The sequence below is a fragment of the Myotis myotis genome, unplaced genomic scaffold (genome assembly GCF_014108235.1).
Source record: "Myotis myotis isolate mMyoMyo1 unplaced genomic scaffold, mMyoMyo1.p scaffold_m19_p_62, whole genome shotgun sequence".
Lineage (NCBI taxonomy): Eukaryota > Metazoa > Chordata > Mammalia > Chiroptera > Vespertilionidae > Myotis > Myotis myotis.
The window spans coordinates 158,518-177,005 of record NW_023416371.1 but is presented as its reverse complement, the minus strand read 5'-3'; the positions used below and the strand labels follow the sequence as shown (position 1 = coordinate 177,005).

The window sequence follows — 18,488 nt, the reverse complement described above, 5'->3', positions numbered from 1 at the left end:
GAGTGTGTTTTTCAACCCTTTAAATAATTTTCCACCCTTCAACTTCGGTCTCTCCAGGATGGTTTTTCTTATCTTTAGGAAACATCCAAGAATGGCCAGAGCAGGTGCCTCGAGCATCAGGCACTAAAGGAATTCCTCTGCAAAGCCACGAGGCTGCTGGCAACCCTGGTCTTTTTCCAAGTCTCAAGTAAGTACCACACATCCTTCCTCATTCATATTTTATTAGGAAGTTATGTCAAAGAATGAGTTATAAAACTTTACATATCAAAAGGTCATTCTTATCAAACAGGGGATTCAGGGGAGTATCGGATTCTTCGTAAGACCAGAAGCAAAGTCAAGCAATTTCATTTTACAAATATTTTTACATTTAACAGGGAAAATGAAAACAACAACTGTGCAAATGTTAACATCAAGGAGCAGCTGTAGAGATGAGGCTGTTAAAGCTTAAATTTTAAAATCTGCAAGGTAAGTGACAGAAAATAAGTCATCTTTTATTAAAATATAAAATCTAGGTCTCTTTCCACCATATACACATATATTTTTCTATTTAAATAAATATATATTAATGCATTTTTAATGACGTACTGAACAACATTCATCTGGTGCTTGCGGGTGGTGGCAGGAAGACGGATACCAGAAACTTGGGGCGTACCTGGGTCTCTAAGGCAGAGGGGTCTCTCTACCTCCCTGGTTTGGGAATGTCTCGGCTCTCCTCACACAAGGACTGCCGAGTCTTCCGAGGAGTCATCTGCAAACAAAAGTTCATCTGGCGGCAGGCTCCCCAAGGGCAGCGTGCTGGACTGGGACCAGGAAACCCCGCTCCTCACAGGCCTGTCCTCCAGTAAAACACTGTTCTTTCCTGCTGTCCCTGCTGCTGCGGCGGCGGGAGCCACGTCTTCCCAGTTCTCACTGCCCCCATTTAGAATGTACCTTCCCTCGAGAGGTCCATTCTCATGGACTTGGGCTGTGACCACGCTGACAGCAGCGCTGCTCGCGCAGGCAGCAATGATAGAGTCGGGGTCGATGTCCATGTCCAGCTGAGCGAGTGGGGGGCCCTCTGCCAGGCCCTCGCAGCTCTCTGGAAATGGTGTGTTGATATAAACAACCTCGGCTTTGTCCTGCGCTTCCGGCAAACTTTCCAAGAACTTCTCTAGCTGCAGCCTCAACATGGAGAAGGTGGGTCGGTCTAAGGGCTCAGCCCTCCAGCAGGAGTGCATTATTTCATACCTGCAAGTAGAGAAGGTGAGTTAACTCCCGGTGCAGCACCGGGCCCTCAGTGAAGTCCACCCCTTGTTTTCACCTTGTCTTAGATTTTTAAAACAAATAAAAAAATTAATTTTACAGAGGAAGGGAGAGAGAGAAGTAGGGGAAGAGGGAGGAAGGAAGGTAGGGAGGGAGACGGAGAAACACTGATTTGTGGTTCCACTTTATTTAGGCATTCATTGGTTGATTCTTGTATGTGCCCTGACCAGGGATTGAACCCACAACCTTGGCGTATAAGGTTGACATTCTAACCAACTGAGCTACTCGGTAAGGGCAATTTTATTACATTTTAATCCACACTAATTTTACTTTTTGGAAATTACGGAGGTTTTCCTTGTGGCATATTTGTTCAACTTTTATTATAAATTTTCCATGGGTATGTGATAGTGCTCCTCTGTCTCCAGGAATACAGGACATAGTATGGTCCGTGGGCCAAGTCCAGCCCACCATCTGTTTTGTAAATTGAACCCCGTCCAGCACGGCCCCGGGTGAACCTAAGAGGAGTGGTGAAGGATTAAAGAAGACAGACAAGGGAATACAGTTGGGGCCAGGTAGGATCTGTGTCTGGATGAAGAAACAGTGACCCTGCCTGCAAGCAGGATCTTTATTTTATAGTCAGATTATACAAAGCAAAACAAGGGGAGTGGTCAACATGTTTACAATGTTCTCTCGAGTTTCCAATCTACTTTGTTCCTATTATTGCACTCAAGCCTTGTTTTGGCAGCACTTGCTGCACCTCCCACAGCCCACAGCCCTTAGCTACCTAGGACTGCAGCGTCTGGGACTATAGGTCAAGCTTATAACCACAGCCTACGGCTATATTTGTGCTGGGAGGGCTTTGCCCTCCAAGCTGGGACTTGTACGTGGCTTTGCCACAAGTCAGTGGGAGGCTTGATCCTGTCCAAACGCTGTAGCCGCTCTCCACAGTAAATAACGTTTTATTGGAACACAGCTACTTTTATTTATGTGTGGCTGCTTCTACTGCAATGGCAGAGTTAAGTAGTTTCAACAGAGACCACATGGCCTCAAAATAAAAAATACTTACTATTTTGCCCTTTACAGAAAAAGTGTGCCGACCCCTGTTCTGCACATGAAGCTGGGTTTGTCACCAGGAGAGCTGTTAGAAGGACTGGGGGTGGATGGGTAAAGGAGTGTGTGCCTCACTGTGCAGGGCGTTTTGTGTGTGTCACTGCACCTACTCTCATCAATAGCCCTGTCCTTGTTACTTTGCTATGTGGGCAGCAGGGGACCAGTCTCTGGCTGGACAAGTCCTATGACTGGGGCTCCTCATGACCTCTGCTGTGTCCTGTAGGGAGGATTCTCTTCAGGGTGGTGTCCTCATTGTCTGTGTAATTAAGAATTACAATGGGGGGCATTGATGTGAGCACAGTAAAACAGAGAGATGACTGCATCAGGAAGAGTGAGTTATACTACCATTTGGACTCTTTCCTTTCTTGAGAAATTGACATTCATGTTGCTGGATAAGGAAATGATCCCAATGTTAATCATCAGACACATAGTAGATTACTGCTATCTTTTAAAAAAATATTTAAAAAATATATATTTTTATTGATTTCAGAGATGAAGGGAGAGAGAGAGCAATAGAAATATCAATGATGGGAGAATCACTGATCGGCTACCACACTTGGGTTCGAGCCCACAACCTGGGTATGTGCCCTGACCGGGAATCAAACAGTGACCTCCTGGTTCATAGGTCGGACACTCATCCAACTGAGCCACACCAGCTGGGCAGATTACTGCTATCTTGTGAACATAAATATGCAATTCCCATACTCACATGTAATCACATCGCGTAGAACTCTGGGTAATTCTACCAGCATTCACACACGTACTGAGATCTCACCCACATAACGTATACCAATCAATACCTGCCTTTGTTTACTTTTCAGCCCCTATCAGCAAGGCCTGAGCTCCTGGCCAGCGGGTCTGCAGGCGCTTTGCCTATGAGCACAGGACCCTGAGCTCCCGTTTCCCTGATGAGCCCAATTCCCACCTGGACATCAGCTTAGCTCTCTGACTCTCCTTGTTCTACCTTCATGAGATGGCCATGGGACCTGGCAAACAGCTTTTGTTTCCATTTTTGAGGTTCTTATGGTATAAATCAATTTGCATGGCTTCCTGTTCTCCACAGAGCCCTGCCTGTTTGCAGTCTGAGATGAGCTTTGAGGAATTTTGCCCTTAGAAGACACTCCCCTTTTCATTAGGCCATGAAGGCCCCATTATTTTCCTTCATTTATCCCACGTCTTCGGAGAAAGCGTTTGCATAACCCAGCGATTTTAACCGGTGTGCCACAAGAATTTTTTAAAACATGCCATACCTGACTATTTAGCCAGGGGCACTGACTTCTTTTCTCCTAGAGCAGGGGTGGGCAAACTTTTTGACTCAAGGGCCACAATGGGTTCTTAAACTGGACCGGAGGGCTGGAACAAAAGCATGGATGGAGTGTTTGTGTGAACTAATATAAATTCAAAGTAAACATCATTACATAAAAGGGTACGGTCTTTTTTTTTTTTTTTTTTTTTTTTTTTTAGTTTTATTCATTTCAAACGGGCAATCCGGCACGCGGGCCGTAGTTTGCCCACGGCTGTCAAATAAAAAACTGACAACAGCCAACCCAACAATAGCCATCCAGTGTGAATGAATAAAAATGATACCTATATTTTTTGTCAGATTGGCAAATAATACATTTTTTGGTGTGCTGTAGAATTTTAATAATTAGTTCATGTGTGCTGTGAGACGCAAAAGGTTGAAAATCGCTGATATACTCTATGTTCTTCATATTCAAATGGTAGCAAAATCACAATATGTAACAATAGAAATATGACTAGCAAATATATGGTAGTGTGGGTACTGCCTAGGCCCCTCCGACAAAGGGCAAGTCTGCAGTGGTGGACCAAGGTCAGCAAGTTCAATCTCAGGGATGGAAAGAAAAAACAAGCCCTAACCAGTCTGGCTCAGCCTGCCGAACGAAGGGTCCGGGTTCGATTCTGGTCAAAGGCACATACCTTGGTTGCAGGCTCCTCCCCAGCCTGGGCCCTGGTCGAGGCATGTGCAGGAGGCAACCAAAAGGCAACCAAACGATGTGTTTCTCTCACAGCAATATTTCTTTCTGCCTTTCCCTCTCTCTTCCACTTTCTCTAAAAGCAAGGGGAAAATATCCTCAGGTGAGGATTTTAAAATGAAGAAAAAGAAAAAAACAAGTTTGGTAGTTGCCTTTGTAAAGGGTCATTTTTGTTTTCCTACTGAGATTTCATAAAAGATGTAGTCACACAGGTTGTGGGAGCTGGGGGAGTGGCGGATGGGGATTACTGTTTCACGGGGGACAGAGTTTCAGTTTTGTGAGATGAAGAATTCTGGAGATGAGGGGGTGACGGCTGTACAACATGGATGCACTTACACGACTGAACTGCACACTTAAAACAGTTAAGATGGTAACTGTTATGTTCTGTGCATTTTACCACAGTTTTCCACAAAGGAGTTAAAAGGTTGCAATCATACACATTTAAAAAATTTATAGATTTCTGAATTTATCTGTATTTGTCAGGCACCTGCTTCTCCCTGGCTCTGAGGATGGCTGAGCGCCCCCCCATCTGCCCACAGACATGACATATGCCCTGCAGTGTGAGGAGGGTCTGAGTGCTGAAACCTGGCCGACCGGAAGCCTCCGCTGCTCTCCTGCCTGGGGCCTGAGCTGCCGCAAGTGGAAGTGGAGGGACTGATCTGTAAGTAGAGGAGGGTTTCTGAGAGGGGGAAGGTGGTGTGAGCTGCGCTCCTTATTCACACCATGATGCCACTGTGCCACCGTTTCCTCATGCCAGGCCCCGGCAGCTTGCACTTCCCTGGTTTGATGGTATTAGGGTGGGGTTAGAGGGCAGGGGGACTCTGAAGGACATCAGTGGGATAAAGCTGATGGGACCCAGTGGACTAAAGAAGGAACAAGGTGGCTCCCGAGTATCAGAGGAGGATGAGGGGGATGAGGGCTGGTGCAGGAACCACAGCGGCCAGCGGTGGGAGTGCCCGAGGGCCACAGCCAGGAGGCCGTAGCTCAGCTGAGGAAATGTCCTACAGAGACGACGGGGACATCATGCAGAGAGGCCTCTTGGGCCAGGGGAACAGGCCAGCCGCCTGGTCACTCAGAGTGGGTGACACCGTGAGAAGAGGCAGCTACAGAGGGCAGGACATACAGTGCGCTCCGTTACCTGTCTTAAGGACTGACTTGGAAAAGACCGAGGGGCAAGTAACGTAGGCATGAATTCACCTCAGCTAAGGTTAGGCAGCAAATGAGATGAGAAGCTCAGAAGTGTGTCTCATTTTTAAAAGAAAACGTCCCTGATATGAAACAGAGGCTTCTTTGTTGACCAGCATCCAGATGGGACAGGGGCCCAAGAAGAAGGCCTGGGTCAAGCCTCAGGTGCAGAGCCAGCTGGGGTGGGGACCACAGGGCCACCTGATCCGCCTCACCCGCCTGACCTCCTGGCCACGTGCTGACTCTGCGACTCTCATCTAAAAATGCTCAGAAAAGCGAGTCAGCATTCCTTGTCTGGCTCCACGTAAAGCACTGGAAAACCACAGTGTGACACAGCTCGGACCTTGCTGAGACCCTGGGTAATCACTGCAAAGACCAACTGCTTGTGGCGCAAGACGGAAGCCAAGAGAGAAAGAGCCACAAAACTCCTCATTCAACATTGTTGGGCTAAAACAGTTCCTCCTTTTTAGAAGCAAACATTTCATTCACGTGGCTCTTTCAAAAACCACCATGAAACCCCAGATCTAATTTAATTAGAATTTCACAATGTTTTTAAAGGGCTTAACATTTTTTGTTTCTGTTCTTAATATTGTAATTTATAACCACAACAGCCACCACGACCAAACAGCCTGTGGCTCTTATCAATAAAGTTTCCTTCTGGGAATTTTCCTGCTTATGTAAATTCTCCATGCACATGTATTAAAATTTAATTTTCTTCTGTTAAAAAAAAATAAAATAGTTTTCTGTTTGGCTTGGACGAGATAGGGGAGCCTGCATGCCCCCAAACCTAGCCCTCCCCTAAGTGAGGAAGCAAGGCCACAGACAGTGGGTGTGTGACATAGTGGGGGGGTCCCAGCCACCCTTTCCAAGCCTGAGCCCATGAAGGCCTAAGGCTCTGAAATCTTGCTGAATATGGAGACCATGTCTGTAACCCCTGTTATGTGGGGAAGAGACTCGACACTAGGGAGGTAGAGGCAATGCCACAAGAAGTCAGTTTAAGAAGGTCAGCAAGGTGTCTGGGCAGGTCGGTGTGTATGACGTCATGTTACGAATCGGCACCACGATGTGACACTTGCTCTGTGCCTCCTGCAGGCTGAGCGCTCCACACACTTTCCTCAACCCTCCCAATAGCTCTGAAGAATATGCGCCTGGACTTTATCTGCGGCTGAGAATGAGGCACACAAGTCAAGTCAGCTGTGAAGGCCTCCCCCATGGGTAGGTGGAGGCCGCAGCTGGCCTCAGTGACTCAGAGGCCCGGCCTCTCCCCATACCGCCCACCCTAGCGAGGAGGGCCCTGTCCCGCACGGGCTGTGCACGCTGAGCTGGGGCTCTCAAGCCGGGCGGAGGACCTGATCGCCCAGTGTTTTAAGACATGCACTTCTGGCCCACTTTGTTCCAACAACCTCAGTGTCCAGGCATAGGGCCGAGGAATCGTGCTGTTAGACTCTCCCCCTTGCAATTCTGATGATCGGCCTGACCTCAGAGCCATGGGCTTTGGTTTCTAAATTTCCTGATTAGGATAATACTGCGATTTGTCTGTCTGAAATACTGTACAGGAAGAGAAGGATGATGGCAGCACAAGAGGGCAGGTGACCAGGTACCTCATATGCTGTAAAGTTGACCCATTTATCTAGAATGCATTTTCCAGGGGTGCCTGCAGACCTGCAGAACGTGTGCACACACCACCTCCCACACCAGGAAAGGCTTGGGCCTGGATGTGCCTCCTCTGCACACGTGGCCTGGCTAAAAGCACCCCCTCCTCCCCACGCCCCCATGGCTGTGTCCCTAGGTCTTTGCAGACCCACTGGCCACCCCCCGCAGGGTGCCTGGTCCCATCGAGCGGCTCACTCACAGTTCGTCCAGGCAGTCCTCTGGCTGCTTCAGCCTGTGGCCGTGGAGGAGATAGTCGTACATCTCATGGTTCTGGACTCCGGGGTAGGGCGTCATCCCCCGAGTTGCAATTTCCCACATGGTCACGCCAAATGCCCACTGAGAACAAATCAACAAGAAGTAAGATTTGAGTCTTTTCAGAAAGTCTGAATGGACTTTTTCATTGGGAAAGGTCATTTCCTTAAAGCCCCGATGACCGTGCACAAAGCTGACAATTATGACTGAGACACGCTGCTCTCCCAACACGGCGGTAACGTGGTTGGTACGTCACTGTGCCCATTTGCTACTAACGCTCTTACGGGAAATCTGACAAGGGCAGCCAGAGCCTCCTGCCGAACCCATGCTCGTTCACAATGTTGTCAAGTGTTTTTGCTCCTCCTCTCTGGTTGAGGGCGTAACCACACAGCACCTTTTGTACATCATGTTGGTCCCAGAGAGCCACTGAATGAACTTGCTGAATTTAATATGAATATGAAATAGCTTAGTTGTGGGCAATATGTCACAATAGTGTAGCAGAGGAAAACGGGAATAAGTTAAGGGCCTGTGCAAAGACAGATCTTTTGAATGTCAGGAGACTTCACCAGAATCTAGAGTTCCACCTGAATCAGGGTGCCTAGCAATAAATAAGAGAGATGTGAGCACACTCCCGGCCCTCAGTTCATCATAGTGAAATGTTTGGCAGCTAAGTCACTTTGTTCAGCACGGTTCATCTCTGAAACTCAAGGTCCCCAGGAAAACTGTACCTACCACGTCACTTTTACTGGTGTAGACTCGGTCCGCAAGGCTCTCGATGGCGATCCACTTCACAGGCATCTTCGCGATGCGGCCTTGGCGGTAGTAATCACCGCTGTAAATCTTCTTAGAGAGGCCGAAGTCCGCCACACACACAGTCATGTCATCTCGCAACCTACAGAGAGGAGTTTGAGTCCTTAGATCCCTCACAGGCAAAGCCTTGAAGCACAGGTCTGCGTCACACGCACAGGAAGTAGCCCAAAGACACAGGCCCCACCTGCTTGGGGAACAACGGCCCAGCAAGTGAGGGGGAGCAGCAGCAGAGAGAGCACCCTGCACCCTGCTTGTCTGTGTGGGAATCGGACCCGGCAAGGCCATCTGTGCACAAGGATGGAGACACCAGGAGGGAACAGGGGAGCTGCACAGGCGTAGAAGGAGCCCAGCTCAAACCCAGGGCCTCTGGTCACTCAACGAGCATCCCAGCAGCCTTTACGCCTGACGTCTGGATGTAGCCCTGGCTCTGTGGTCCAAGGGAGCCTCCTGGCAGCCTGGGGGAGGTGGGCAAGTACAGCCTGCAAGAGGGGGATCCAGGACTCCCCGCAGAGATGGCCAGGTAGTACTGGAGGAGTAACTCAGAAAATTAAAGTCATACAATCACATTGACAGCCCATCCCATTAAAACAGATCCTAGGCGAGAAGGAGAAGGGAGAGAAGAAATGAGAGGTCTGGAGGTAGCATGACGACCCGTCCCTGTTTGCCCGACACCGACTTTTAAAACTGGACATCCCTTGTCCTGGGAAAGCCCTCAGTTCCGAGCAAACTGACAGCGGGTCACCCTTCTTGATAGGAAAAACGTTAAGGAAACATTGATGGGGAAAAAACGATTTTCACAGGTCTCCCTCTGTGGTAAGAATATTCTTTAAATTAAAAGACAAAAGCAAGACCCTTCTGGGCTTTCAAAAATGAGGTAAAAGTGGGAGGGAGCTGGGAAGGGGTGCACTGGCTAGGAGGAGTGAGGGCAGGCACCATTGTCACTTCTCCAGCCAAGAAAAGTAAATAAAAGCAACACATTTAAGGAACCTTCCCTCTTCCTGCAACAGTGAACTTAAGTCAAGACGCAGTTCCTGTCTTGAAGATCTCCCACAGAAAATGGCTCCGTGGCTGTAGCAGGAAGACGTGGGGAGAACTGGAGCTCAAAGTCCTAGTCTGTCCTTACTGCTCTGGTCGGTGTGTCCACGGAACAGGGCGTCTCCTCAGGGCAGCATCACAGGAACGTAGGGACAGACCTTCATGGTTTTCATTACTGTCTGCATGATTAGCTGACTTGTATGTAACTGGGCCCAAAGCCAGCAGATGGCAATGAACAGGGATCTCAAAGGTCTTACCTTGCCCTCCTAGGGCGTGAGAGTGTGAAAATGAAAACAGAGTCACAGGAGGAAGTTTGGGAGGGACTGAAAACCCGCAGGCACAAACCCAGCCATGCCTCAGAGACGCAGGAATCCCATCTCCAGAACTCTCTCTCCTCCTCCTGTGACAGCGACAGGCCACCCAGGGTGTCCCCACCACGAACACCAACACCGTGAGGTCCCACCGCCCAGGACGCACCCAGACCCTTACATGCAGTTTCGAGCAGCTAAGTCTCGATGGAGGAAATTCCTGTTACTCAGATACTCCATCCCCTGGGCAATGTCCACCATGAACTTCACCAGTGTCTGCACGGGAATGTGCTGGGGACGAAGCAAGAAGAAAGATTATTATTATTATTTTTTTTTACAAGGAAATCTGCAAGTTATCTCCATCTGGGGGGAAAACAGCATTTTTTCTCTGAAATGTGTGGCCATGAGACATGGAAACAAACTTCAGTTCTTTATCACTAATAGCACAAAAAAGGTTTTAAAAGAGGAATGAAAAAACAAACAAACTCTAGCCCTAACCGGTTTGGCTCAGTGGATAGAGCGTTGGCCTGCGGACTGAAAGGTCCCAGGTTCGATTCCAGCCAAGGGCATGTACCTTGGTTGCGGGCATATCCCCAGTAGGAGATGTGCAGGAGGCAACTGATCGATGTTCCTCTCTCATCCATGTTTCTAACTCTCTATCCCTTTCCCTTCCTCTCTGTGAAAAATCAATAAAATATATTTTAAAAAAACACACACAAAAAAACCCCCAAAAAACAAACAAACTCTAAAACTGTTTGGCAAATATCACATTTTCTTCTCCCCATGTTTAAAAGTATTGACAGTGAATAACATTCGTCTCCCAAGTCATGGGATCCAGTGGGATCTTCCGTGTCCTGAGTGCCAGTGGGACCAAGCACCCATGCCACACGGGGGGGGGGGGGGGGGGGGCGCTGGCTTTTGAGGGTGGGGTTTTCTAATGTTTTGAGGCAAAAAGCCCACTTTAAAGTAGCTGTCCAATTGTGCACCCACATCTGCTATCCCTTTGAAATGTTTTGAAAAGATAGTTTTCTTTTAGAGAGAAATTAGGATGGTCTTGGGCCCTTACCACAGGAATTTTCATTTGTGTTTCTTGGGACCCCCTGTAATGTCAGCAGCCTAGCGTTTTCTCCACGGCGTGAACGCACGCACGCTGCTGTGTTAAGAGACCATCCGGGTTGGAGCTGATTCTGAGGATGACGACAGAGGCAGTGTTCTCTGCAGACACTGCATGAAGGGCTGACGACTTCCTGGCCACCACAAGCAGGTCCACCCACAACACACTTTCCCAGCACACTGCATTTGTCATGACTCATTCCGTACGGCACGAGTTTTCCAACGTGGTGAGAATCAAGCCCTGAATTTTTAATGCTTTATATCTCCGTGTCAAGACCCATGTCGGTCACACGTTGTATGTACAATAAAATGCTTTAATTATGTTTTACCTTTACATAATGGACTTGTTAAAGAGAACATAAACAGATCAGGGAGACTTGGAAGTCCTATACCTGTGTTCTGTATAGCTGGGGCTTTAATTTTCTGAATGCTAATTTCCAGGAAAGGATTTGGGTTTTAAGAAATATCAAGTCTGCTAATATTCATGGAGATGAGTATCAGGTACTATTCATCTGTGTTATGTTTTCCTCGAACAATGATTTCATTCTTGCAAACTGTGACCAAAGTTATTTAAAAGATAATTGTGTGGGCGTGGCTGGTGTGGCTCAGTTAGTGGAGCATTGTCCCGTGCACTGAGCGGGTACCGGTTCTATTCTCAGTCAGGGCACATGCCCAGGTTTCGGATTCAATAACCAGTCAGGGTGCGTGCTGAAAGCAACTAATGGATGTTTCTCTCTCTCCCTTCCTCTCGCTCTAAAGAAAAAAAATCAATAAAAATTATTTTTAAAAAAGAAATTGCGTGGTAGGACTAATAAATGAGTTCAACAAAGTTACAGGACTCTAGATCGATATACAAAAAATCAATGTAGTTCCATAGACTAGAAATGAACACTCTTTCTGAAAATTAAATCGAAACAATTTTATCTACAAAAGAATAAAAAATAAAATACTTAGGAATAACTTTAACAAAAGAAGTACAAAACTTACACTCTGACAAGTACAAAATGAAAGACTCTAAAGATCTCAATAAAGGAAATGATAGCCTGTATTCATGGAGGGGAGATGAGGACAGGAGGCACTGAGGCCCTGCTGGAGGAGCACGCTATGTAACCGAGCCCGAGTCCTGCCACACCAGCAGAACAGAAAGTGCTTATTCCCCCAACTGACTGAACAGACAGCGAAGACCTGAATAAAAGCCTGACGTTCCGGTTTCTCTATGCATTTTGTGACTTCCAGCATTACCTATGGCTGCAAATGTATACATGGGAGTTACCTTCCAACACTGGAGATACACTTGTATTTTTGCAAATAGAAACTATTCATTAGTCAGTAAAATGCTGTGTACTGGTTTCTCTTGGTATACACAAGCTGATTCTCTAATTATATGGAAGGGCAACAGAACTAGAAAAGCTAAAAACAATTCTGGAAAGTAGAATAAATCTGGAGGAATCACAGTACCCGTTTTTAAGGCTTACAATAAAGCTACAGCAACCAACATGATTTCCATTTCCAAGGATAAAAAGAAAGATGGGCCCCGGCTGGTGGGGCTCAGTGGTTAGAGAATCAGCCCCAACACGGAAGGGTCATGGGTTCAATTCCTGGTCAAGGACACATACCTGGATTGCGGGTTCAATCCCCGGCCCTGGTTGGGGCATGTGTAGGAGGCAACCAATCAGTGTATCTCTCTCATAGGTGTTTCTCTTTCTCTCCATCCCTCTGCCCCCTCTCTCTGTTCTACTCTCTCTAAAAATCAATGGTAGAAATATCCTTGGGCCCTGACCAGTTTGGCTCAGTGGATAGAGTGTCGGCCTGCGGACTGAAGGGTCCCAGGTTTGATTCCGGTCAAGGGCATGTACCTGGGTTGTGGGCACATCCCCAGTAAGGGGTGTGCAGGAGGCAGCTGATGGATGTTTCTCTCTCATCGATGTTTCTAACTCTCTATTCCTCTCCCTTCCTCTCTGTAAAAAAATCAATATAATATATTTAAAAAGAAAGAAAGAAATATCCTCGGGTGAGGGTTAACAAAACAAGAAAGAAAGACGGGTGGATTAAGTTCACCCTCAGTGTCTCTGAAAAACAGTTCAGGGCACCTTCCCTCTGAAAACCGAGACAGGTCCCGCACGCAGGGATTTCAGAGTGAACACACTAGAGAGGCAACTTCAAAAGAAAGAGGCCACCCCGACATCACAAGGGGCCCCTGGCTCCAGTGTGAGGGGCCTAAGAGTGTGCTCCCAGCTGACTTCCTCCCCCATAAACAGGAATAACAGGACCAGGAGGAGACCTGCCGTGAAGGCGGATACCCCGTTGCAACCCCTAGGGTGCACAGGGAGCACCAAACAAAGGCTCGAGTCCTTGCGCTCCCTCCTTCATATTCAAGGTCAGATGCTGAGTTTGCCCAGGCCTTGTCAAGTGTCCAGAGGCAAGGCAGCGGGAATTCATTACCTTTGATCCTGTCTCCAGTCGGGAATAGAGTAAGTAGGTATGTAGGTCGCCGTATTTCATGAAGGGTAAAATCACCATGGGCTTCGGGGTGCCTTGAGAGCCCATTTCTATACACACACCTGAAATTAAGAGCAGAGTTCCTTACAAAGAGCCCCTGTTAGCAGCGACCGGAAAAAGCACGCAGGGCAGGAGCCTGGGCCAAATTGAAACCACGTGCGCCCAAGTGAACAGTTAAAAAAACAAACGCTCGTAACTCACACGCCGAGTTCAAGAATACTGAACGCACCCTGGGTCCACATCTTGGTATTTTTTTTTTCTTTCTTTCAGGTTAGGGCCAGTCTTTGCATGAGAGTGCTCAAAAATTAGTCTATCACAAGTAGAGCCTCGCAGAGACCTGGTGAGTTTTCATTAAATTGATTCCAAGTGAGGGGCAGGGACTGCATCAGAATTCAAGAAGCAAACTCATCTCATGTGACAGTGAAACGCTTCATCGTATGAAGACGTGCGCTGAAGCCAAATGCTTAAACTACGAAAAGTATTTTGAGGTAGAATCCACATCCCTAAATTTTAACAGTTACACACGGGCAAAGCTGCAACCCATTTACCATGCAATTCTAGAAGGAGAGCTGTCACCTGACACCGGGCTTGCAGAGCTCTTGCACATTGTGGTGCAATTACAAAGCACGATTGTTCTCGGTCTGCTGAAGTCAAGAGCTGCCAATGAGTAACACTCATTTCTTTGACATCATCTTATATCCAAAGATTAGTTTTCACATCTCCCTTGAGTGTCAAAGACACTCTGAAAGCTCCCCAAAGACTTTAGCATTTATTAGATGGCAGGGCAGCAAAAATAAGTCGTCAGAACATTGTTATTCTCAGGCTGCTCTCCCTCTCGGAACAGTGTCGCTTAAACAGCAACCACTGGAACCCGATCTCCCCATTCGGTGTTTTTTAGCTAATGATGCTAAAAGCCAAATTCTGACATTAAATCACGTCCCATTTTTACGCACTTTTACCATAAGCCTCCGAAAATGTTAACTGTAAGGAGAAGCCTTTTGGGTGAAGAAACCCCAGGTTGTAAATCACCGTGGGTTATACCAGGTTTCCCTTTGGCACAGAGTGGATGCGCTGAGCCCCTCTGGCCACCAGGCCTGCCTTTCTCCAGGTACCTAGGAGCCGGATGACGTTGGGGTGGCTGAAGTCTTTCATGCATGCGGCCTCGCTGAGGAACTCCTCGATCTCTCGCTGGGAAAAGTTGTCCACTGAAAGAAGAGATGGGAAACCTCAGGCACAGTTAACATGCTCCATGAGGGGAGGGGCAGCAGCAATTCTGTTCTCTCTAAGTAAAGTCAGGAAAAGACAAAACTGTGGCAATAGCAAATACATGAGTGGTTGTCAGGGGCTGGGCAGGGGTAAAGAAGGGGAGCACAGGCGATTTTAGGGTGAAACATCTGTAGGACACTGTGACAGTGGACACATGACATTATGCACTTGTCAAACCCACAGAATGTACAACACAGGGTGAACCCTAATGTAGCCTATGGATGCCAGTCATTAACGTATGAATACGGATTCGTCAACTGTAAAAACTGCACCACACTAATGCAAGATGTTTATGATAGGGGGCTGTGTGTGGCGAGGACACATGGGAACTCTGTACTTGCTGCCCAGTGTTTCTGTAGCCCTAAAACTGCTCTAATAATTAAAGTATATTAGTTTTAAAAACTAATATCAAATCCAAACTGTTGCAATCAGTTTGGCCTTAAAGAAAGAAGGGACACATGCCTCTCTCCATCAGAGCTTGAGTCTGGCTGCTCAGCCCTGCCTTGTGAACTAGAGACACTTTCATACCAAGTTTCTGGAATTAAAGCAACTTAAGAGAGACATTTAAAAATCTCCACTAGGCTAAGTGACATTAGTTAGTGACAGGGACACACACTGTGTGGTCAACTTGTATGAGGTACGCAGGGCAGTCTAATTCACAGACAGAAGTACAAGGGGAGAGCTAGGGGATCAAGAGCTGTTTAACCAACCAAGTTTCAGTTTTGTAAGCCGAAAAAATTCAGGAGATGATGGTGGTAACGGCTGCACAATAATATGAACGTACTTAATGCTTAAGCCTAGAACGGGTTTCGTGGGTGACAGGTAACTCACGTTTCATGGTCTTCACGGCCACTTTCTCGGAAGTTCCATCCTGTTGACTAAGACTTCCTTCCATGACAGACCCAAACTCTCCTGTGAAGTAAAACCACAGCTGTGCGGACCTTGTGCAGAATCTCTCCTGACCACAGAAACACCACAGGCCAGAGGCACGTTCTCATGTGGCCCGAGGACCCATACACAGCAGCAGGCAGAGCGGCCAGGCCATCCGCACTCGAAACCCAGGGCAGAAGCCAGGAACTAACCTCCCGCTTGTCGCACCGAGGCTGGCTTGGGTTTAGCTCAGATCACCACTTTATTACAGGACAACATGGGGAGTGTTTTTGAAATTCATAAAGTAGAAACTCTGAACACCATCATCATTCATCCTAACACCAGAATATCAGGTTGACAGATTAAATATGTATGTGCACCCTTGTCCCTATTTAACCAGGAAGGTGCCAGGAATTATAAACTTGAGAACTAGAGGGATAAATGTAAATGATATAGGAAGCCAACCAGTGAATTACATGCTTTTCAGTGGAGGAAGGGAATTCATATTTTCAAGGCCTACTGCGTGTGCTAGGCACTACAGAGCCCCATTCATGCCCAATCTTAGTTTCAAAAATCACTATTCACTTTTTCATTTTAAATGATAAAATAGAACTCTTTGTATTATCATTTAAAGTCACAAAATGGTATTTTATGTAACAAATCTGTATTTTTAAAAATTACTGTGAACTGCTTACTTTCTTATCCCACATTTTAAAAGAATTAAACTGTTTACCTTCACCCAGAATTTTTCCAAGAATTAGAAGGTTCCTGTCAATCATAACATCTTCCAGCTTACGCTGCAGCTCCTCGCTGACTCCCAAGCTGCTTACTGTGAAAGAAGTGACAGGGGACATATGAGTGGTCAGTGTGCTTCCCTTCACTGGAATATAATTAAAATGATATATAAAGCCCCATCAAATAGTTAAATGCTTTCTCCATGTTATACCCCAAGGCTCTTCTCCCCCAAATACCAGTAATAAAATATCACACTTAATACTACTATGATTACAGCGGATAAAATGAACCCTTCAGGCAAGATTAACTCTGAAAATTTCTAAAAATCACAACCTCATTTGTCCTTCCCACGTGCAGTATCAGTAACTGGCAATCAGCTTCCTGCTGGGAAGGTTCAGCCCTGACTAGGGGTGAGGAAGAGAAGTCAATAGGTGTTTCCTAGTGGAGTATTTACTGTTACATCCCTAAGGACAGGTCACAAAGGAGCCTGGGGCACTTCCCTTCCTCCCTGCCAGGGAAGGAGGCGCAGAAACCAAGAGCACAAGCTGAAACACAGAGCACAAGCTGCTGTGGTACATGAGCCTCATCACACTGACATGCCAGTGTGATGGCATGGAGAACAAGATCTTCTGTAATAAGGTGCAGCACTGACAGGAAGTGTTACCAATAAGAACCATTAACCAGGGGAGGGAGACCCATTCAACGACTACTTGGCAAATGACTCCGTTTGTGCCCCCGAAAGGCAATGAGCAAGGCTTTGGAAGAAAATAACAACAGCCCTGCTGGTGTTGCTCAGTGGTTGAACCTATGAACCAGGAGGTCACGGTTCGATTCCCTCCTGGACAGAGCACATGCCCTGGAAGCAGGCTCGATCCCCAGTGGTGTGCAGGAGGCAGCTGATCAATGATTCTCTCTCATCATTAATGTTTCTCTCTCTCCCATTTCCTTCCTCTCTGAAATCAATAAAAATATATTAAAAACAAAACAACAACAAAAACCATGTGGATAATCTGAACATTTTAGCTCTCGGTAAAAAAATGTTACCCAAATGGTCCTCCAATATAGAAAAAAAATTGATGTAAATTAAGAATTTTTTAAAATGTAAGAATATCTGCTCAGTGGGTGTGGCTCAATGGTTGAGTGTTGACCCATGAACCAGGAGGTCACGGTTCAATTCCCCATCAGGGCACAGGCCCGGGTTGTGAGCTCGAGGATCAAGCCCATGCTGGAGGCAGCCAATCGATGTCTCTCTCATCTCTCTCTCTCCCCTCCCTCCGTTCCTTCCTCTCTCTCTCTCTCTCTCTCAAAAATCAATAAAAACACTTAAAAAATATAATAACACCTAAAAGTCAAACTTCTAGATTAGAAAAGGAAGGAAATTGTAACATTCTATATCACCCAAGTTTTTATTTCATAGCAACCTATATACCATTGTTCTTATATCTGGCTTGTTATTTTGGTGTTTTAGCAAACATCCAGAAGCTTAAATATGAAAGTCTTTGCACATACTTTTGTTGCAGGATTCAGGGCAGGAAGAATAGGCAAACTGAGACAGCAAAGTTAAAACAAGGCCAAACTGCGGGGCAATTAGCAGCCAGCTTGTAACTAACAAGCCATTATCCACCCCAGTCAAGGACACAGAGCAAATGGTTAAAAACCTCCCTAATGAGAGAATGCAGAAAGGGAGGGAGAAAGGAGAAAGGAAAAAAGGGCCATTTACTCCCTAAGCAGAGAAGCCAGCAGTCACAAGGCTTGGTAAGATAAAGTTGCCAGATTCTTCTCTTGAATTCTGGGAAGGCCACAACAAAGTAAACAAAGTGAAAAAGGGGACCTGGAGAATTAATCTGCACCAAAATAGTCAGCAGAGGAATTCTGAGACCTATAGACAGGGAGGTATATAACCCCTCAGACCCCCACCCAACCTGCTTTTCAGATGAGCTGAGAGCCTGTCTGTGCTTCATAAGCCAGATGTATAGGTTTGCTTGCTTTGTTTCTGCTTTATTCAATAAAGATGCATGCTTTCATTGCTTTAATAAATTGGCTTTTCTTCCCACCCCCCTTTTTTCTTCTTCTAAATTGGCTTTTCACAATGCCAATTCATTTATATGAGAAGACAAGGATCAAGGGTGAGGACAGCCCTCTCCCACTGGCTCCTGGGGCTGTCCTGTCTTGTCTGGTAACACCTCTCTGGTGTCAGTGAGAGATGCCTATAACACTTTCTACACAATTTCTGAAATTATTCGAGAACACAGAACTATGTGTTTATTCCCACTGGTCAACGAGAAGAACGCCCACTCTGAGTCAGCAAAGCCCAAACCATAATTGATACCAAGGGTGTCAGCAAATCGTTCTGAGTTGGGGGCCAGGAAATGAAAAGCTCTGAGATGGTCAGTTGTTTTGCCGTTTCCTTTAAACC

General features: G+C 46.6%; 1 protein-coding gene across 1 annotated transcript in view; it reads right to left on the bottom strand.

Annotated features, from left to right (window-relative positions):
- Positions 1-204: 204 nt before the first annotated feature.
- The window catches only part of MERTK (MER proto-oncogene, tyrosine kinase), a 100,036-nt gene continuing 81,752 nt past the window's right edge, over positions 205-18,488 (bottom strand). The window contains exons 12-19 of the mRNA XM_036315859.1: positions 16,071-16,166; positions 15,299-15,379; positions 14,314-14,406; positions 13,145-13,263; positions 9,771-9,880; positions 8,169-8,328; positions 7,384-7,520; positions 205-1,227 (exon numbers count right to left, since the gene is read on the bottom strand). Of these exons, the coding sequence (XP_036171752.1) occupies positions 714-1,227; positions 7,384-7,520; positions 8,169-8,328; positions 9,771-9,880; positions 13,145-13,263; positions 14,314-14,406; positions 15,299-15,379; positions 16,071-16,166 (1,310 nt within the window). The 3' untranslated portion in view covers positions 205-713. The remainder of the gene's footprint in view (positions 1,228-7,383; positions 7,521-8,168; positions 8,329-9,770; positions 9,881-13,144; positions 13,264-14,313; positions 14,407-15,298; positions 15,380-16,070; positions 16,167-18,488) is intronic.